A 23,282-nucleotide genomic window follows, 5' to 3' on the forward strand; every position below is an offset into this window, starting at 1 on the left:
ATTTATGAATCAAGATCATATTCATATTATTTTCTATTTCTTCTTTCAACAAGTTATATAAATTTATTATTATTCTTTGAATGTCTGATGGAATTCACTTATTAAAACTATCTGATCTTGAGTTGGGTTTTTTCCCCCTTTGAGAGGTTTAAGACTTGGTCAATTTCTTTTTCTAACATTGGATTAAAGAAACCATTTCTTGTTAATCCAGCTAATTTATTTTGTTTGCAAATATTCATCTATTTAATCTGGACCTTTATAACAGCTTCCTTTTATTTCAACTTCAATTGCTGTAACTATTACTTTTGCATACAAACTTTTGGTTTTCTTGTCCTTTTAAAAACCAGACTACATGATTATGAATCTTATTAGGTTTTTTTTTTTAATTTAATTTTTTTTATTTTTTGGCTAGGCATTGGGATTAAGTGACTTGCCCAGGGTCACAGAGCTAGTGAGTGTTTTGTGTCTGAGGTTGGATTTGAACTCAGGTCCTCCTGAATCCAGGGCCAGTGCTCTATCCACTGCGCCACCGAGCTGCCCCTTAGTAGGTCTTTAAAAAACAGTTCCTATTACTATTCATCAATTCAATTTTTTTCTTTCAATTTTATCTCCTTTTTGATTTTTAGAGTTCCCATTTTGGTATTTATTTAGGGTCTTTTGATTTTGTAGTTTAAATGGAATGTCCACTTTATTGATTCATTCTTTCTTTTGTTGATGCAAATATTTAGAGATATAAATTTTCCCCTCAGAATTGCTTTGACTGTATCCCATAACTTTTAGTAAATCGTCTCATTATTTTCTTTGATAAAACTATCTATAATTTGGCTTTCAGTTCTAGAAATTATATTGATTTAGTCTCCCAATTAATTTTAAATCCTTTATTCAAAATCCTTTTATTGAATACAATTTTATCGCATTTGAGGAGTAAAGGATGTGTCTAACATATCTGCTTACACTTGTGTGGCTTTTACACCCAAATACATGGTCATAGTAAAGACGCCATGCATAACTAAGAAATATGTTTCTTTCTGTTCCCATTCAGTAACTGCCAGAGATCTATCATTCCTAATTTCTAAAATACTGTTCAGATCCACAACTTTTTATGTGACCCCCTCTAAGCACTGTACCATCATTCCAATCCTGAATGGTTTGAAGGTACTGATCACAAGGAGGAAATTCCTTTGATTACTCTATAAGAATCCTTGAGGGGAGTAAAAAAAAAAAAAAAAAAAAAAGAATTGAATAGTTTTATTATTCTATTAAATAAGGCAGAATGTTAACCAAAAACTGTATTTTATCATATTGTGACCTTTTTCCCTGTTCAAGATTCCCACTAACATTAGTTTAAATTGTCTGGTGTTAGATGTCTGGGTATGTCTCTAAGCTAGAAATGCTGGATTTAGAATGCTAAACCAGCAATAAATAAATAAATAAACAAACCAAAAAATTCTAGATAGATAGATAGATAAATAAATAAATAAATGAACGAATGAATAAATAGTTTCTGCCTTACTTGGTCCTACAATGCAGAGTACAGAATTGATATATTTTCTTTAATATCATAATGCCGTTACTCTGCTTATCTCCTCTTATTGTTTTCTTGTCTAAAATTAGGATTCCTCCCTGTGATTTTTAAAATTCACCTGAAGCATATTAAATTCTGCTCCAGTGCCTCCAGTGTGAAATTTATATTTCAAATGTGTTTCTTGTGGAAATGTGTTTCTTGCTGAATTCCATCTTCTAATCTATTCTGCTATCCTCTTACATGTTTATAACATTCACGACTATGACTGTTAATTGTATAATTTCCTTCTATCTTGTCCCTTTTGTTTTTTTCTTCTCTTTACCTTGTCAAGAAGGTGGTAAAAGAGGAGTCTTCTTAACACTAATGATTACTGAAGCAGTCTGTTTCTACTCTGTTGTTCCTCTTCTATTCTCCTTCCCTCAGACCCAATCACAGTTCTCTACACTCTTTTCCTTTAACCTGTTTTTTACAATCCAACCTCCAACATTATGGTTTGTTTTGCTTATAACTATTCCCTGACCCTATCCTTCCGCCTAAAAGTTCCATTCTCCTCTTACTATCCTTGCCTATTTTGCTTTTCAATTCAATGTCTACACTACACTTTTAATGTTTTAATGTGGTCAACCTTCCTTGTTCAGATGAAAGTAAGGTTGCTGGGATGTGCATGCTCCAAACCCCATCCTCCATGTTTGGATATTCTTCCTCCAATGCTCCCCTACTATGTGCGATACTGAGTTCCCTCACCTTTTTCCTTTTCTCTCTCCAGTACAATCCCTTTTCTCTTTCATTTATTTCTCCTAAGACCATCAAAATAGATCAAGATCACACCCCAAGCTCTCTGAATGTATTAACTTTCTCTATGACCCTTGAAGATACTAAGAAGTGATACTTGTTTCTTCTCCCTTTATTAATATATAAACAATTTGTTGTCATGTAATTCTTTCCAATGGATCAAATGTATTTACTTTTAACCATTTCTCTTGAGTCCTGCATTTGCATTTCAAAATTTCTACTCAGTTCTGGCCTTCTTCAAACTTTTGGAAGTCCTTTATTTCGTTCATTAAAGGCTCACTTTTTTCCCCCTGTAGTATTATATCAGTTTTGCAAAATAGGTTGTTCTTAGTTGCAAGTCTTTATCTTTAGCCTTTTAAAATGTCATATTCTAAGTTTCTCTCTTCTTTATAGTGTCAAATGCAAGTATGTATTATCCTGACTATGGTTGCTTGGTACTTAAACTCTTTCTTTTTGGCTGCTAGCAGTAATTTTTCTTTGTCTTGAATGCTCTAAAGCTTGGCTATAACCCTGGGATTTTTTACTTTGGGGTATCTTTCATGAGATGACTAATAGATTCTATTTTCACTTTGCATTAAACAGTTCTAATAGATTGGGTCAGCTTTCCTTTATGATTTCTTGACATATGGTATATTTTAGGGAAGGTAACATAATTTTTCAGCAATCTATTTTTTCTGATATTCCCTCTTCCTGCTTTCCAAGTCAGTTGTTTTTGAGGCAGCTAGTTGGCATGGTGGACAGAGAGCGTAGGACATACAGTCAGGAAAACCTGAATTAAAAACTTGCCTCAGCCATGTATTGGCCATGCAACCCTGGACAAGTCATTTAACCTCTGTCAAACCTATTTCCTCATTTTAATAATAGCATCAGCTTCAATATTATTTGAACATCATATAAAATAAGTGCTTTGTGAAGCTTAAAGCACTTTATAAACGCTAGTTATTTAAGGCAACTAGGTGGTATATTGGATAGAATGCTAAAAAGACCAAAGTTCAAATTCTACTTCTGACATTAAATAGCAGTGTGACACGCAAGTTACTTAACTTCCTTCAGCCTTGGTATTGTCATCTATTGGGAAGCTAGGCAGCACAGTGGATAAGAGTGCTAGACCTAGAAGACTCAACTTCCTGAGTTCAAATTTGGCCTCAGACACTTACTAGCTTTATGACCCTGTTGGCCTCAGTTTCCTCATCTGTAAAATGAGCTGGAAAAGGAAACGGGAAACCACTCCAGTATCTTTGCCAAGAAAACTCCAAGTGGGGTCACAAAGTGTCAGACACAATTGAAACAAATGAACAACAAAATTCTCATCTATACAATGGAGATAATAATGGCACCTACCTGACAGGGTTGTTGTGAGAATCAAATGAGTTAATATAAGTCAAGCTCTTTGCAAAACTTCAAGCACTTTATAGATGCTATCATTTGATAGTATGTACCTTCTGTTTTCTTCCTTTTTTTCAATCTTATGATTTAGTTTTAATACTTCTCACCCATCTCATAAAGTTGTCGCTTTCTGTTAGCTTGTTCTAATTTTCAGGGAGTTCAATTCCAAGTAAGATTTAAACCTTATATTCTAAGTTATTAATTCTCTTGGTCATTCTTTCCTCCCTCGTTGTCATTTCCTTAAAAATTAAATTTTGTATCTCATTTCACTTCTTCCAGGTATTCTTGAAGTGCTTATGGCTGGGACATTATTTTCTCTGAGGCCTTACTTGGACTTGTGGAGTTATTCTCAAATTCTGAGTTTATACCTTGGGCTTTTCTCAGGCCACAGAACTCTTTCACTATGTGATTTTCTTCTGTTTACTCATAACTCCAGACTCAGCTTTTGGACTGAAGCTTTATACATGAATCAGATTCAGCTCCTGCCCACTCTCTTAGATGGTATAGACAAGTCCTGCTGCCAGCTCTGAGCTTGGTGACTCAGACTAGGCCCCATCTTCTGAAAGAATTCCTGGGTTTTGGCTCTGGCTGGACTGATTTTGGCTTGTTTTCCTTCTATGTCCTCCTTATACGTGACTCCAAACCTGGACCTGACTCTGTCCCTTGCTGTAAGCCTGACAAGCCCCCACCTGATGTACATTGCTGATAGCAAAACCCCTGAAAGACCCTTGGTAGTTTGCTTCTCAGTACCCCTCCTAGTTCTTTCTTTTGCTGAGGCTTAGATGTGGGCTACCTGTGCACTTCAATGCCTGAGTACTGGTTTAGCCTTATTTCCTGAACTGGATGCTGATCTGGCCCCTGCTCTTGGTCTATGCTGCTTAAGTACTCTGCCTTCTGCATTTTATCTCTGCTCAGAGCTTCCTCAGGACTCTGGCAGTCCTTCTGTGAAGTCCTGAAATGGATGGAAGAGCTTATCCTGTTTTTTGGTTTTCTTTATCATTATTCCTTATGGTTCTCTAAATTTATTAAAATCATTTTTTAAAAGCCTAGCATATTCAGCTTTTGTTAAGTATACTAATGTAGGGGCAGCTAGGTGGAACAGTGGATAGAGCACCACCCTGAAGTCAGGAGGACCTGAGTTCTAATCTGGCCTCAGACCAAACACTTGACACTTACTAGCTGTGTGACTCTGGGAAAGTCACTTAACCCCAATTGCCTTAAAAAAAAAAAAACAAGTGTACTAATGTAGGGATTGCTATATATCTTAGTATCCCACTCCCCACCCAAAAAAACTACAACCTCAAGGAATTCCAAACAAAATGATTTCTTTTACCTGGAATGAGCAAGACCACTACAAAAAACTTCCTTCACCATTTGTATCCTTTCATTCTTTATGCCTAAATCTAAGTTTTTACTTTATTTCTATCTCCAAAGTATTTCCTTTACTAAAGGAAAATAAAAAGCCATGACTTCATAATGAAATTTTTTTTTATAATTTACTTAAAGTTGGTATATCACTAAAGCATATTACAAAATTAAATGTGTTCACTGATATTCTGATAAAAGAAAAGTTTGAATGCTTAATATTTTAGTTGGGCTTATAATTTCTTTTTTGTCCTGGACTTCTGATTTTATCCACATAAGGAATTGCTCTTAGGGAGGATCTCTGGCAGCTCCTTTCTCTGATTAAGAACAGCAGCTCATCTGTAACTTACTAAGTGGGTTCACTGTGATTCATAGAGGTCAAGAGCCTTTACCAGGATGAAACATGGATTACACATCAAGGCAGAAAATGAACGCAGGGCCTCCAAACTCCAAGGATAGCTCTCTACCTACTATCCCAAGTGGCTTCCCAAAAGTCTTTACATATGTGGATATAGACCTACAGTTTATAGTAATCACAAGGTATACTGACTGTAGAGTGAATGACTGAAAACAAAAGGAATGAATTTTATTATAAAGTAGAAAATCAAAATGTTTACTTACAACAAAATTCAAGCCCAAAGTTAAATTTCAACCAATTTTCACCCATAGGAACATTATATAGAGCTCAGTATCACTTAAAACTCTTTCCCCTAAATAAACCACCTTTTGATCAAGAATAAATCTGAGAAACAAAGGAACTTTCTCTGGATGGGATTTTATCTGATAAGATGGTTAGCCTACTCTACCACAACACTTCAAATAAAAGACACAACCTCCTACTTAAAATTATCCATTCTGCTACTGTAAGTTGAAACATGTTTTAGCATGTCACTGCTATGATAACTGTCTGTTTTTATAAGTTACAGCAGGAAATCAGTCATTATTTTACTCACATTGTATGTTTCATGTTACTAATAAAGTCAAAGTTGAACAAGAAAAGTAGGTTTATTAAAGGACAGCTTTGCAACAACATTCTCTGATACAGTTTTTTTGAATAATGATGCAATAACAATCATTCTGAATGAAGCACATATAGAACGTAAGTGTTTTATGGTGGGAGGTAAGGGAGTAACATTGATTAAGGCAGGCAGACAGTCCTTATAGTCCTTAAGTTATGGAAACATGTCTCAGTAGTTAGGCAATGCAGAGCTTCTTTTACTGCTTTTCAAAAGTTTTTTTTTTTTTGGTGAGGCATTTGGGGTTAAGTGACTTGCCCAGGGTCACACAGCTAGTAAATGTTATGTGTCTGATGCTAGATTTGAACTCAGGTCCTCTTGAATCCAAGGCCAGTGCTCTATCCACTGTGCCACCAAGCTGCCCCTCAAAAGTTTTATTTTTAAACTACCAATGAAAAAATCACTCTCCTCCCAACTCCCCCTTACCTCAACCTAAACAAAAGAGTAATAAAAATAGAAAACCTTTGAGACAATTTTACTTAATTTTTTTTTGAGTGGTGATTGGGGGGAGTAGCTATAAGTGGCTAAACTTAAAAGTCTGAGTTCTTATACATTTTAAAAATTGGTATCACAATTTTAAATTCATGTAAACTAAAACTTACAGAGCTATCATTAAGTCCACTGCCCAAAATATTAACAGTACCTAGAAGTTGTAAACGGTCCTTGGCCATGACCAAATTAGTCATCATTTTAGCTTGAAGGCGCCTAGCTCTGTCATACTGATCACCTAGGAGAAGAAAAAAAAAAATCAAAATTCATTAAAATATCTGTCTCTTTACAGAGATACAACCTAGAGTTTCGTGTACAATATAAATCTAATAACTTTATGAAATAACTTTTTAAAAAATATTATTTAAATCAGTAGTTAATATAAGAAAGTTCAAGTATAGTAAAATAATTTAGATTATGCCTTGCCATTGATTAATGGGAGTTGGCCTGTTATGGCATTATTCAAATCTTTTGAAATAAATCTTAAGTCACTTTTTCAAAATCTTATTTTAAACCATTAGCATAAAGTAAGTAATCAATAAAGGGGGGCTTTGCACATTAAACATGTCTACTTAAAAGTTCTTGTTACTAATTTTCATCAGGATCTCATTGTTGTACCGAAATCCTTTTATTCTTCCCTGACTTGATCCTCTTTTATAATCTTCTGAACAGTTCTTTCAAACCATCTCTCCTCCAGAAAGGAGAAAAGAATCTATTTTTGTGAACGTCAATTTCTTCTCCCTGTACATCATTTCCTAGTTCCGACAAAGAAGCAGTTCTGCTCTTTGTCAAGGTGGACCCAGGTCCTTCAGGTTCTGCCTCCTGTATTATTTAGGACTTTGATCCTTCCACCATCCTTCGTGCACTAACCTTCATTCCCCTTACTCACCAGCTCTTCTTTTTAGTCTTTGAATCTACCCAGGTCTCCCCATTCTTAACAAGAACAAAAACAAAAACAAAACCCTTCAGTTGATCTTCACGCTATTGTTTTCCTGTCTCTCTCGGTCTACTTGTCTCTCTTTCTCCTTTTCACAGCCAGACACCCAGAAAAAATGGTGTCTAATCTCATTCCCTGCACTTCTTCACTTCCCATTTACTTCTCAACTTTTTGCAATCTGGCTTTCAATCTCTCAATTTAAACTGCTCTCTCCAAGGTCACCAAACTCTCTCAACTGCTAAATCTCTTAGTTCTCAATCTTCCTGACCTCTCTGCAGCTTCTGACACTGATGAACATCCCCTCTCTTTCATGGATATACTTTCCTCACTCATTGTCACTTGGTCACAATACTGTGTATGAATAAAGGACATATTCAAATCCCAGAGTCTCTGAAATCTATTGCAAAGTCAGACAAGAATTACTCTAGGATTTTACATACCCACTGCTCCCTGTTTTGTTATATATAATTAATTGGAGGGGAGCATGTATTAAAATTTTGGTTTCTAACTTTAACAAGGGAAAAATGAATAGCACCATGAGGGGAAAAACCTCATAAATAAGCATAATGTTAAAAAGATGTACAACAAGCCAGAACAATACCTTACCTTGTCCTGAGACTACAACAGCTATTCCTTTCTCTAGCTCTTCAATTCCTTTTTTATACCATTCCACAGCTTGATCCTTTTGTCCTGCTTTAAAACGGAAATATTTAATATTTACTAAGCACCAATAGTATACTAAACACTATATAAATCAGAGAAAGAAATTCAGTGAGATTTTTAATTAAATAAAAAAAGATACAAAATAATGTATTACCTGAAAATCCAAACAAATTTGTTGCAAATAAATTGCAAATATAGCTTCACAAACAGTAATGAAAAGCAAACTTTCTAACACAATTAATGGGGGCATTTCTAGTTTCAGTTTCATTATGTTAAAGATTATATCATAAGAACTTCTACGAGATAATTCAAGATAAAATATAATGTTTTAACTAAGATATCATCCTGTGGAAAGAATACTGATCAAGTCAGAAGAGCTGGGTTTAAGTTTTGGCTTTATCATTTACTAACCATGGGACTATGGGCAAGTCATGCTTTCTTTGAACCTACGTTTCCCCATCTATTGGCAGACAGTATTTCTTCCACTACTTTCCTGACAGGGTTATCTTGAGGAAATGGATTTTGAAGTAGAAAAGCACTATGAAAGATATTGTTATTATAATTTCCTCATTGTTATTATCATCATTTCTTAAATAATTGTATTTAAGAAATAGTAATAAGCTCAACCTCCCTGACAAAGGATTAGGCACAAAGAAGTTTTTTTGGGTAGAAAAGCAGTATCAGAGAACTGTCTAGGGACAGGATTGCCACAGGAGTAGGGAAGGCAGTAGTAAATAATAACAATAATATCAATAAAAACAAAGCTACACTAATCAACTATCAGCTCTGCACTAGGGGTAACCACTGCTACTGTCAACTCATGCCTAGATTACATGGAAGCAGGGAGGTAGCAGAGTGATTTATCAAGCAGTATAACATACACTGCACTTCCAGCTTAAGCTCTTCCATCCTAGTGCTGAAAAGGTTCAATGGTATTCCATAGATCATTGCAGGTAATAAAGGTTGAAAGCTATTGCAATATAGCAAAAGCATGTCAATTTACAATCTATGATACTTCAATCTGCCCTAGAAAAAAATCTCGAAGGACAGCATCTCAGAATCTCTAGTATAGAATCTCAAGGTTAGAAGGGATTTCAGGGGCCTTCCAATATAACCCATATGTGAAAAAGAATCCTATAACTGATAAATGGTCATCTAATTTTTTGCCAGGGAAACCCACTGAAAGTTAGAGGATTTAACTTTGATCTGCATGACAAAAATTCCATGCAATTAAACAATCATTAGGCATCTCCTATAAGGTATGTGCTAAGCAAAAACAAAACAAAACAAAACAAAAAAACCAACAGTCCTAACCTTAAGGAGCTTACTGTATGTAAGTTAATGATGAGCTACCACAAGTAGATAAAGCTACATTTGATAAAAGTTACATTTTTTCTCCACAACAGCAACTCAATCAATCAACATTTATTAAACAACTACTATAAGCCAGTACTGTGCTAGGTGCTGAGGGCACAAATACAAAGAATGAAACAATCCCTACTCTCAAAGAGCTCTTGCAGGACTAAATAACTGTTTATTTTGCAATTTAAAAGAGGGTAATAATATCACTTCTTAAATTTGTACTTGAGAACCCCAAATTCCCAGGGTAATACCTCTGGAAGTAGAAACTACTAGTTACTATGCCTGGCAGACTAGTGATTGTACAGTTACTATAGTTAAAAAAGAAAAGTAATTCAGGTTTCATTTTAACAAACTGCCTTACTATTTGAATTTTAAAACTTTACAAATAAATGAATAATATCTAGATGAATTAAGCTTAAATTGGGTGTTTAATACCTAAACTATACACTAAGTGTGATATTTCTGACTTCTACTTTGAAAAATAGGGATAGAGGGGCAGCTAGGTGGCGCAGTGGATAAAGCTCCAGTCTTGCAGTCAGGAGGGCCTGCGTTCAAATTTGACCTCAGACACTTAGCTATGTGACCCTGGGCAAGTCACTTAACCCCGACTGCCTCACCAAAAGGAAAAAAAGAAAAAGAAAAATAGGGATAAAGAGTGAACATGATTAACTGGAAGTTTGTTGTTTTAAATTTAAGTAAAAGCATTAAGTTGATTTAAATAGAGAAATTATAAAATTACAAGAAAATTTATTAAAAATTAAATTTATCTTAAGTTTACTAAGATAATTTACCAAGAAAAACTATGACAGTTTTAGATACTCAATCTTGGAAATTTTGGTACTGTATTAACCTGAAAATGACTGTCACTCTATCTTACAATGTAATGGCCTTTTATTTTCAAAATGAAGATACTTTTATGTAGTGAAACCACATCTCTATCATCTGCCCCTTCATACATCAAATTTCATGTTTGTCTACTTCTTTTAGGAGCTATGCTACTTTTAGGAGCTATACAAAACCCAAACATGTTGTTGATTACTTAAAAAACTTTTATCACCTGTATTACAGTCAAATTTTTTTCTACTTTTTATTTTCCCATAGTTCAATGAGAGACTCATTACCAAAACTGTAGCTATCATTCCACATGACAAAACGAAGCTACAAAGTCTATGATATCAAATTATGAGCTAGGTTACTTAAACTTTGTCTTTGATTCTGCTAGTGACTCTTTACACTTCAGTTTCTTTATACATATGAAATGGCCTTCATAGTAATAAGCTATTATTTTTCCAGATTTGTTCAATGACTAAGTAAAATGCCTATAAAAAAGGTTTTAAGCTCCTTGAAATAAGGGAGACATATTACACACATGGTAATAACACATATTTTACTTGAGAGAAAGTCTGGTATAATCAATAGAAGGCCAGTAACAGAATCACAAGTTCTGTTTGCCCAAAGACAAAATTTGAGATGAGAATTTCAAGATATAGAAATCATTACTATATCACTTTTTAAAGTCACTGTACCACTTTTAAAGGAAAATAATAAAATTAGCCAAAAATAAAAAGCTGAGAAAATTTCCCCAAACAGTGATGATTTACGTACCAAATCTATGTCAACTCTAAATAACTTACGTAGCTATAGAATCCCAAAATTAAGTGCTATTATCCATTTCATTTTCAGAAATTAAAGCATAGCCAAAATGAAAAAAAAAAGTGAATAACATAATGAATTAGTTAAGAACTGTCTATGGAGAAGTAGTACAAATACCACTGAAACCTCAAAAACACATTCAGCTTATTTTAAAAACACTCTTTTTCATATGGCAGCAGTGTGTATGTGTCAGTCCTATTAGTTCCTCATATAGGGCTTTTTCTTTAATTGTGAATTCTGGCCAATCGTCTTCCTCAAGAGGAAAGACTGGAGAACAGAAAAAAATATTTCCAAAAGACTTGGAAAAAACCTTCAGTAGCTATCTAGTGACTATGGCATATAAAAAAAAATTCAAAGTCCCAGGCTAATTTCACATCAATCCACTTCACATTCTCTCTGTTCATTCCAGAGTAAAGTGGCCATTCTCCAATTTGTCCTTTCTCCAATATCCATAAATGTGTTCTATACCATCCCCTGTCCCCAGCAGGATCTCTCACATTTTTGACTGCTGAACACCATGAAGTCTTCCCCAATCTCCGCTCTCCTACCCACCAGGATGTGAAGTCAGAATGCCTTCATGTAAATGTTGGTACTGCCACTCAACAGGTAATCCTACACAATTCACCTCGCCTCTCTTCAACACAGTTCCCTCATGTGCAAAATTTGTGAGCTCAGACTACATGGTATCGAGGAGCCCTTCATTCTCTAAATTATATAATCCTTGATACTTCCCTGCTCCAATCTCTAATGACAGTCCAGTGCTGCCTAAGCACTCAATCATAGTCTAACTGGCATTTCAGTTATAACATGATGCCCCAATGTTGTACTGTGCCTCTAAAATCACAAAAGACCCAAAGGAAGGGAGATATATGACACAGATCATTAAAGGAGGGGTTTATTAAAAAAATGAACAAGAATCTCATAAAAGGAGTGGCCCATAACAGTTGTGAGCTGGACCAGTTGAAGACATACAAATGACACTGTGCATCTACTGAAAAATTATAATTATGTACATATCTCACCCCTTCACCTGCCCAATAGACTGTAAACTTCTTCAAGGTCTATGTCATTTTTCACGTTTGTGGTCCTAAACAGCACTTAACATAGAATAAAATTATGAGGTTACAAAAAGGGCACTGCGATCATTAGACCTGAGTTCTAGTCCAGTTTTTAGGTACATGAATTGGCCAAATTATTTAATTTCTCTGAATATCATTTTCTTTTTCTATAAAATTTAGCTAACAGCACTGCCTATCTCATAAGGCTGCTGTAAGGTTCAACTTAGTTAACTACAAAAGGCTCTTTTTAAACCATGAAGGGATATAAAAATTAGGTTATTACTATTACATGTCTGTTGAACAGAAATTGAATTTTGAACTTCATGGGACAAGTTTATCAACTACCCACTAAATCTCATTTTTTGTCAAAGCACTTTTTTGACTGATTGCAAAACTGCACCAATATCTTTTGCAGCTGAAGTACAGAAATTCTATGAAGAACTTAACAATATCCTCTAAGGACCAAGTCATCACATAACTTTTTAGGAGATGATACTAATATGAAGGTGGGCACAGGCCAGGGCAAACAAAAATGTTGGACAATATTGTTCAGAATTAAGAAAGCCAAGTGGCTAATGGCTTGTAGATACTTCAGAAGATTCACACCTATATATGTCATGCATACTTTCTTCAAGAATACAGCTTAAAGGTACTGTATAGAAACAGGTCACAAGAAGTGAAAACGAAACATCTTGATGGAAAACAACTGGTTACAAGCACAGGTTTTAAAATCAGCTGCTTTGCAGCTAGATCATTAGTTGGTCACAGCAAAAGTAAAAATTAACATAAAATCAGAAAAATAAAAGATAACAAGATACTAAATACAATGAAAAGGGTCTCCAAACTGACCTATTTAAACAGGCTATTAACTCTTAGAAACTGGAAATGGGTAATATACATTGCCTCTGAATATCACTATTTCTTAAAGTTTAAATAATATAAAATATCACCACAACAAGTAGTCCAAAAGAGCTCAGAAACAGCCTATGCCGGCATTTTTTTGACTAGGAAAGAGATGTGACAGTCAAGGCAATACTAGTTTTAGTGTACAAACTCATCTGCAAAACATTACAGAGTAGTGTGAAGGAATATTATTAAATTTATTTTTCAAGATAATGAAAAGCAAACAATAGCAAGAGAGTCAGAGAAGGCAAAAGAGATGATAAGATCATTACATTAGATCATCAGAGGTAAGATCTTTCTAAAGGACAGACTATCACATGTTTCAGAAAGGTCCTCCTGACAGAGAAGTCAAAAAAGAGAAGAAATACAAACACAGAGGCATAATGGGTTGAACCTAAAACTGGAATGATACTTGTCTATCTATGCAGTTTTTATAGGGAACCACGTGTATGTAGGATCTGGTGACAGAAAGACACAAGACCAAGTCAGAACTTCAATGAAAGGAAAAGAATTTACAGATTCAACAAGAAAAAAAGTCTGGGGTTCAGGTGCTTTTAAAAGAAACAAATGCAAGCTATAAAAAAAAAACACATGAAAATAGACCCTCGATTATTAATAAGAGAAATGCAAATTAAAATAACTCTGAGATTCTATCTCATACTTAACCAATTTGCAAAGATGACCAAAGGGGAAAATATCAATTTCTGGAAGGGCTTCAGGAGAAGAAATACAGTAAGGCACTGTTAGTAAAACTGAATTATTCCAGCCATTCTGGAAAGCAATTTGGAACTATGCTCAAAAAACCACTAAACTGTTCATACCTTCTGACCCAGCAACACCAATATTAGGCATATACTCCAAAGAGGTCAAAGACAGAGGATAAGAATGCGTAAGTTCAAAAATATTTATAGCTGTACTTTTTTGCTGTAGTGAAAAAAAAAGGGAATAAAATGGATGCCCAACCAACTGAGATGTGGCTGAACAAATTATGGTATATGAAAAAAAGAAAGAATGAATATGACACATTCAAGGGAAGAGGTGTGACATGATACAGAATGTAATAAGCAGAATCAGAAGATGTATTTACACAGTGACCACAAGAATGTAAAGGAAAATACTTCTGATAGACTCCAGACATTGATCTATGCAATGATCTTTAGAAGACTAATAACTAAGAATGCCTCCCAACTGCTGACAGAGCAACAACGTACTAGTGGTTCAAAATTTATAAAGTTTATAAACCTAAGTAATATGTTTATTTGTTTTGCTTGATTATACTTACTGGTACTCTAGTAAGAGGTTCTATTTGGGCGCGGAGGTACTGGGTAATAATTATGATGCCAAAAAAACCCCAGAAATTTAAAAATTTAAAAATACACATAAGAGAACTTAAGGAAGTTCAGATAAGCAGGGCAGCTTTGTTATGAGGACAGTTTTGTTAGGACAGTTTGTGTTAAACCTAATATACAATTTTTAAAAATTTTATCATGAGACCTTTGGAGATGTCTTAGATCCTTGTATTGCTCAGAAGGGCTAAGTCTATCAATGCTAGTCATCACACAACATGGCTGTTACTGTGTACAGTATTCTCCTGGTTCTGCTCACTTTACTCAGCATCAGTCCATACACGTCTTTCCAGGTTTTTCTGAAATCTGCCTGCTCATCATTTCTTAGAGCACAATAGTATTCCATTATATTCATATACCACAACTTGTTCAGCCATTCCCCAATTGATGGGCATTTCCTCAATTTCCAATTCTTTGATACCACAAAAAGAGTTGCTATAAATATTTTTGTACATGTGGGTCCTTTTCCCATTTTTATGATCTCTTTGGGATACAGCCCTAGAAGTGATATTGCTAGGTCAAAGGGTATGCACATTTTTATAGCCCTTTGGGCATAGTTCCAAATTGCTCTCCAGAATGGGTGGATCATTTCACAACTCTACCAACAATGCATTAGTTTTCCAATTTTCCCACATCTTCTCCAACATTTATCATTTTCCTGTTTTGTCACGTTGGCCAATCTGATAGGTGTGATGTGGTACCTCAGAGTTGTTTTGATTTGCATTTTTCTAATCAACAGTGATTGAGCATTTTTTCATATGACTATAGGTAGTTTTAATTTCTTCATCTGAGAGCTGCCTGTTCATACCTTTGACCACTTATCAATTAGGGAACAACTTGTATTCCTATAAATTTGACTTAATTCTCTACATATTTTAGAAATGAGGCTCTTATCAGAGACATTGGTTGTAAACATTCTTTCCCAATTTTCTACTTTCCTTCTAATCTTGGTTGCATTGGCTTTGTTTGTGCAAAAACTTTTCAATTTCATGTAATCAAAATTATCCATTTTGCATTTTGTAATGTTCTCTATCTCCTGTTTGGTCATGAATTCTTCTGTTCTCCATAAATCTGATAGCTGAACTATTCCTTACTCTCCCAGTTTGCTTATAGTATCAGCCTTTATATCTAAATCATGAACCTATTTTTACTTTATTTTGGTATATGTGTGAGATTTTGGTCTATGCCTAGTTTCTGCCATACTCTTTTCCAGTTTTCCCAGAAGTTTTTGTCAAATAGTGAGTTCTTGTCCCAGAAGCTGGGGTCTTTGGGTTCATCTTAGCAATGCAAGGATCTAAGACATCTCCAAAGGTCTCATGATGAAAAATGCTATCCACATCCAAAGAAAGAACTATGGAGTTTGAATGCAGATCGATGCATGCTATTTGTTATTTTTTTCTTCTGTTTTGTTTTGTTTTCTCTTTCTCGTGATTGCTCCTATTGGCTCTAATTCTTCCTTACAACATCACTAATGTGAAAATATGTTTAATAGGAATGCATATGTATAGCCTATATCAGACTGCATGCTGTCTTGTGGAGGGAGGGAGGAGGAGAAAAACTTAAAATTCAAAATCTTATGGAAGTGATTGTTGATAAATTAAAATAAATTAATAATAAACGAACAAAAAACATTTTACTAACAATTCAGTTTCATATACAATCCTCTATCCCATTCTTCTTTGCATATTGAAATGTTTATGTTTCTTATTTGTAAAGTTTATAATAAAAAAAATTTTTTTTAAAGTGGGAGAAGAGAGAGAGACATCAATCATACTTGGAGATCTGGAGTGAAGCCCACAGGGAAGCTTGCACACAAAGGTACAACCTGGCTCCCTTCAATGGTTCTCTTCAGCTGGCTACTGGTTATTTCTTCATTTCTTCACAAGAGGTGACATCACTGAAGTAGAAGTGTTTATATTTCATGTTTGAAAAATGTTATATAAGGTTCCTGTTTAGAACTAGATTACTGAGCATACTCAAGGAATCTATTGCCCCAGATCTATCAATACTTGGAGGCTAAATCTACTCCAATTTGGGATTAAAAGCATCTTTACTCCATCAAAATGTGGTGGCTACATGTATACTCAGCTTTTTATCACCACAAAAATGCTGTGGTTGTTCCTTGCTTGCTACAGACCACCTAGGGAATAGATTTGAAAACCGGAACCTATTGATAAAAGTAAAGACACTATTAACTTTCTGTCCTGCTTTACCAAATCATAAGATAAAGACAATAATGCCTCATCACACCATAATCAATGAGTTCACCTTTAGGACCAGAGCCTAAGACACCAAACTTGCCACCAGAACATCATACAGAAGTAGGGCCTCTAACACTAGGCTTGACCAGGAGCCAAAGCTAAGTTCTACATTCAAGCAAATTTCCACCTGTGTATCATCCCTCTATATCTTTGGCTGAGGCAAAAAAAAACTAGCTATAAATTCAGTCAGCCCCTGGAGACATGGTCACCAACCATTTATAAATCTATATGCTCAACAGTCCAATCTCCCTTCCTGGTGCTTGAGAGAAAATCCATCATCATAGTACTCTGGAGCACCAATCAAATGATACTACTTCCCTCACTATGGCTAGTAAACTCTCACTTCCTCTCCTAATCCTTTGAATTCTGAGACACCAAGCCTGCTGGCCAAAACCCCCTTCTCCTGCTGCTACTTTCCAGTCTCTCATCTCAATCCATCTGGGCAAAACCCAGCATCTGGGTCTCTACTGAACTCTGCTTCTTCTTTCAATGAGATCCCTGTTCACTTCAATATTTCTTTGTCTTAGAGACAATCTCCTCTCATAATCTATCTTCTTATATTTACAGGAATTTGGCTCCCCTATAGGTCACACTGCATCCCTGGATCTCTTCTCCAAAATCAAGTGCACTTTCTCTCAGACCACTCAACACGCTGAACCAAAAAAATAAACAAGCATATTCATTACTCCTAGCTCCTCAGACCCTCCCTTTGCTAGCACCACTCACCAAGTTCTTTCCAATGAGGTCTAATACATCTATCTATACCATCCTATCTAGATACTTGTTTAATTCATCTGCCAACTCCTAAGTGATTGCTCCTTCTTTGCTCAAGAGGTTCAGCACCTGGTTCACAGTATTCCTTTACTTCTAACCCTTGTCCTCATACTTGGGAACTTGAATATACACACTAATATCTCCTCAAAGCATGCAGAACTCCAAACTCTTAAATCTCCTCACCTTCCATGAGCTACATCTTCATTTCACCTTGGCCAAACACGTAGATGGTTATGCTCCTGATCTCAATCAAGAAGCATTTATTAAGTATTTAGTATGTGCCAGGTATTGTGGTACAAACCTGGGGATACAATAACAAAAATTTAAGTTATTGATCCCAAGAAGCTTATATTCTATCACCGTCACCCATAATTGTTCACTGACATAATCCAGAACTAAATTTTTTCTCTCTGCTCACAATCTAGCTTTCCATCTCTTCCTCATCCTAATTCCTCCTAAACCTATTCTTTGTGACTTTCAATCATTCTAAAACTCCCTTCTCTACCTCATTTTTATTCCTTTGAAGTCTTGACCTGATTGTTAAAGCGGTTCAACTACAAAGCATTCTCTACCCTTGAATCCCATGCCCATTTGAACTATCACTACTCAAAAAACACCAAACTTCAACTTTGCCATCCACCTGGCTCCATTCATATACTGCTGAATGCAAACGGAAGAAGTCATAAAACAGTGCTTACTAATTCCACTAAAAATTTAAGTTCTAATCTCAACCAGGCTCTCTCATTGCTGCACAGCAATTCTTTTATACTTCTCTGATTATCAGACTCTAAAGAGTAAGTACTACAAACTTCTTCTCTTAAGTCTTCTACCAAAGTGTCAAACACCTGATGCATTTCACAGCACTCTCCCAAATGCGGCCCAAATTAGGTTAAAATGCAGTCCCTATCTGATTTTAATGTGATGTATTAATAAAAAAAAGAAATACATAAACATGTCTAGTTTTCTAAGGCAACATGCAGCTTGCAGGGATTCTTATCTTGTTATTATTTTTATCTTATCCTAAACCCTTATAGTTTAGTGGCCTCATTTCTATTTGAGTTTGACATCACTGGTTTACAACAGTGGTATCAAACTCAAATAGAAAGAGATATCTATAATCTCCATATTGACTCAGAAAACCACAAATTAACATTAAATATAAGTTGAGCTGTATTTTTATTTATTTTCTTAAACATTTCCAAATTACATTTTAATCTGGTTTCACCCACTTGGCTTGCAGCCAGTTTGACACCTCTGTTCCACATCACCCTTTCCTCCTTCATCTCACTAAAACACAACTCCCACTATTCCCCTATATTATACTTCAAAACTCCTTTCTCCTCCTTTGCTCTAGCCCCAGATGAAAAGGTGGCTCTCCTTCCCAAGGTAAAATCTTACATAAATACTCTTGATTACATTCCCTCCAGGAGTTGGCCCCTTGGATCATCCCTATCCAGTCTCTTTCATCTTCAATATCTCTTCATCTACTGGATCCTTATCTACTATAGAGCTGCCCAGGTTCCCCATCCCTTAAAGAATCTTCTTCTGACCCTGCCACACACCTTGGTACCTACAGTATCATCCTATATATGCCCTCCTTTTCACAAACTTCTAAAAAAAGTAAACTAGATTTGTCAACCCTTTCTCAGATCCTACTCATTTCTCAACCTCTTACATTCAGTTGTCCAATCACATCTCTCCACTGAAACTTCTCTTTCTGACTTGTGATGGAAAATGCTATCCAGAGAAAGAACTATGGAGTCTGAATGCAGATAGAAGCATACTATTTTCACTGTTTTTTCTTTGTTGTGGCTTTTCCCTTTTGTTCTGAGTCTTCTCTCACAACATGACTAATGTGGAAATATGTTTAACATGATTGTACATGTAGAATCTATATCAGATTGCTGGCTGTCTTGGGGAGGTGAAAAGGAAAGGGCGAAAAGGAGCAAAATTTGGAACTCAAAAGTTTACAAAAATGAATGTTTAAAACTATCTTTACATGTAATTGGAAAAAAATAAAATACTATTAAGTGGGAAAAAAACAAACCTCTCTTTCCAAGGTTAACAATATCTTAATTGCTAAATCTGATTATCTTTTCTCAGTCCTCATACTACTTACAGCTAAAATAGCTACCATTTATATAGTGCTTTGAAATTTACAAAGCACTTTGCAAATATTTTTCAACTATTATCTCATTTGATCCTTAACAACCACCCTGGGAGGTAGTGCTACTATTATTCACATTTTTATAGAAACAGAAACGGAGGCAAACAGAGGTTAAATAACTTGACCAGGGTCACATGGCAAGTAAGTGTGCAAGACCAAATTTGAACTTAGGTCTTCCTGACTCCAAGTCCAGTATTCATCCACTGTGCCACCTAGCTGCCCCTACTTTATTCCTCTGAAGCTTCTGAGACTCACTACCACTACCCTTCTTCCTGGTTCTTATGTATGTTAAGACCATTCCTACAAATCCTTTTTTTCTCCATCAACAATTCTCCTAACTCCTAATCCCTGACTAGATCTCCCCCAAGGATGGGGGTCCTGTTCTTTATATACATTCTTTCCTGATGATCAAATCAGCTTCCATGGGTTCAATGAACATTTTTAGGCAGAAATATTATATCCTAGAGGAGGTAACATTATTTTAAAGGCCATCTCCACGTTATGGAGCCTCCTATCATCCCCACCTCCTCCCCAAAGGAACATCTGAATACATCCATAGAATCATCCTAGGCTCTGATAGGTGAACTTTCACTTTATCTTGACAAAACAAGCCTCAACAACCTTTCCTGGCCATCTACCAAGCTGCCTCCACTATAATCACCAATCCCACCCTCCACTACTCCAAAGAACCTGGGACTCTATAATCAACCTGAGCTCTGGTAGATGAATTTTCCCTGTTCTCCACATATTTCCTGGTTGCTTCTCCACTTCCTCCTTCCCAACCCTTTCCCTAACCCCACCCCTCATTAAGCACCGATAAATCCAGCATAATGCTAAGCACAAGAATTACAAAAAGAGGAAAAAAAAATTGTCTTTGCCCTCAAGGAGTTTACAATCTAAAGTGGAAGACAACATATATATACAAAGGAAGCTATATACAGGACAAACAGGAAATAACTGAGGGAAGGCATTGGAATTAAGAGGGTATTAGAAAAGGCTTCCTGTAGAAGGTGGGATTTTAGTTGGGACTTAGAGGAAGCCAGGGAGGTCAATGGTTGGAACAGAGGGGGGAGAGTGTTCCAGGCATGGGGGAATGGCCAGAGAAAATGCCTATAGCTGAGAGATGGAGCTTCTTGTTCCTGAAACAATCAGGAGGCCAGTGCATGTCAGGGAGTCAGATGTAAGAAGACTGGAAAGGTAGATGGGGGCTAAGTTATGAAGAGCTTTGAATACCAAACAAAGAATTTTGCATTTGATCCTGGAGGTAATAGAGAGCCAGTGGAGTTTATTGAATAGGGGAATGACATGGTCTGACCCACACTTTAGGAATGGAGAATGGATTGGAGTAGGGAGAGACTTGAGGCAGGCCAACCCACCAGTAGGCTATTACAAAAACACAGGTGTGCTAGAGTAGTGGCAGCGTTAGAGGAGAGAAGGAATGCTGCAGAGGTGAAATCAATGGGCTTTGGCAACAGACTAAATGGAGGTGGAGGTGGGGCAGGGAGAAGAGATAGTGAGGACTCAAGGATGACTCACTCAAGCCTGGGAAACTGGGAGGATGGTGTTGTGCTTTACAATAACAGGGAAGGTAGGAATACAGTAGGATTTAGAGGGAAAGATAATGAGTTGTTTTGGCCATATTTGATTAAGATGTCCACTGTATATCCATTTTGACATATCTGAAAAGCAGCTGGAGATATGAGACAGGAGGTCAGCAGAGAGGCAGGGGCAGGATAAGATAGAATTGAGAATCATCAACATAGAGATGGTAATTAAACTCATGGGAGCTGATGAGACCACCAATTAAAGTAGTATAGAGGAAGAAGAGAAAAGGGCCCAGGATCCTGGTGGACACCTACAGCCAGAGAGTGTGACCAGGAAGAGGATCCAGCAAAGGAGACAGATCAATCAGATAGATAGGAGGAGAACCAGGAGAGTAGTATCCTAAAAATCTAGAGAGAAGAGAGTATCAAGGAGGACAGAATAAACAACAATGTCAAAGCTTGTGGAAGGGTAAAGGAGAATGAGGACAGAGAAAGGCCATTGGATTTGGCAACTTGGAGATAATAGTAAACTTTGGAGAGAGCAGTTTTGGAAGAATAAGGTCAGAAACCAGATTGTAAGGGATAGAAGAATCAAATGAGGGTTTTTTCAAGATGGAGATGTTGGCATGTTTATAGACAGCAGGAAATATGCCAGTGAACAGGGAGAGACTGATAAGTGACTGAGTGGAGATGACTGAGAAAACAATCTACTTGAGAAAATAAGACAGAATGGAATCATTTGAACAGGTAGATGGGGTAAGCCTTGTTAAGGAGTAAGGCCACTTCATCATGTGAGAGAGGTAAGAGAGGAAATAGTCGAGGAAGACATCTGAGTGATAGAAGATGAGGAAGCCAGGAAAAGGGGGAGGTCACGGTAAATGGTCTCAATTTTTTCCGTGAAATATAAGGCTCAGATCACAGCTGAGAGGGTGGGGAAGCCATAGGAGCTAGATGAAAAGGTTTGAAAGAGCCACTGTGAAGAGTAGAATAGTGAGTTGTTAAGGGAGTATGGTAGAATTGCTTAGCAGAAACGAGGGCCCAGTTGAGGCTATGTTACATAAATTTGTAGTGGACCTGGTCAGAACAGTTGAATGATTTTCTTCCCCTTTGTTCAGCAGTAAATGTATAGGAGTGAAGGCAGTGAATGGTAGGGTGGGAGTGATCCAAGACTGAGGCTTGACAGTGTGGAGCTGAATTGGTTCACCAGTGAGTTAAGACTGGGAAGAGGAGAAAGTGGCTACTGCAGGGGAGAAGGCTCAGGAGAGAATTGAGGGATCAAAGGATTGGAGGTCATCATGGTATGGATGAAGAATAGAGCTCTGCAAGGAAAAGCAAAGGAAGGAGTGAGAAGCCAACAGATTATGGTTGGATAAGGGGATTTTGAAATTAGTGAACATGGAAATGGTACAACTGTGAATGATGGCAAGATCAAGGATCTTTGTGTGTGGTTGATATGAAGTGGAGAAGCAGCTCATGGGAAGTGAGTAGGTTGAGGAACTGCAGGGTTAGAGAGTTTGAAGGAGAGTCAATATGCATGCTAAAGTCTCCTAGTATGAGGGCAGGATTTGGAGTAGAAAGAAAAATTGTGAGCCATATGCCAAACTCTTTGAGAAAGGAAGGCAAGTAACCTGAGGAAGTTAACAGCTATCAGGATTTTAATTGGGTGGTAGATAGAAATAGCATGAATCTCAAAGCAAGAGAGGTTACTGAATGATGAAGGTAGGAAGATAATCTGAAAGTGGTAATAAGGAGCAAGGAATATTCCAACTCCCCTGCCTCAACCGTGAGCTGAGGGGAATGAGAGAAAGTGAAGCAAATCCTAGAAAGGGTGGCCCAGGGGCTGTGTCATCTGAGGAGAGCGAGGTTTCAATAATATCTAGCAGACAGAAGGTGTGAGAGAGGAAAAGATTTAGGACAAAAAGAAATTTGTTACCTATAGAGCAATCATTTCAGAGGGCACAGTGGAAGGGTTGGGTGGGATTAGGATGAAACTGGGGTGAGAGAGTTGAGGGGAGATGGAAATAAGGAACAAGGTGATGAG

The 23,282-nt window shown here is 36.5% G+C and overlaps 1 protein-coding gene across 4 annotated transcripts in view; it reads right to left on the reverse strand.

The window, feature by feature from the left end:
- Positions 1 to 23,282, reverse strand: part of SPAST (spastin) — a 91,288-nt gene that overhangs the window by 62,077 nt on the left and 5,929 nt on the right. For 2 of the 4 annotated variants that reach the window (XM_027850575.1, XM_027850572.1), the window contains exons 2-3: positions 8,117 to 8,200; positions 6,728 to 6,811 (exon numbers count right to left, since the gene is read on the reverse strand). In XM_027850575.1, coding sequence (XP_027706376.1) covers positions 6,728 to 6,811; positions 8,117 to 8,200 — 168 coding nt within the window. Of the gene's footprint in view, positions 1 to 6,727; positions 6,812 to 8,116; positions 8,204 to 23,282 lie in introns of all 4 variants that reach the window. The other 2 variants (XM_027850573.1, XM_027850571.1) reach the window with 1 other exon arrangement.

The sequence above is a fragment of the Vombatus ursinus genome, unplaced genomic scaffold (genome assembly GCF_900497805.2).
Source record: "Vombatus ursinus unplaced genomic scaffold, bare-nosed wombat genome assembly UNPS02009062.1, whole genome shotgun sequence".
Lineage (NCBI taxonomy): Eukaryota > Metazoa > Chordata > Mammalia > Diprotodontia > Vombatidae > Vombatus > Vombatus ursinus.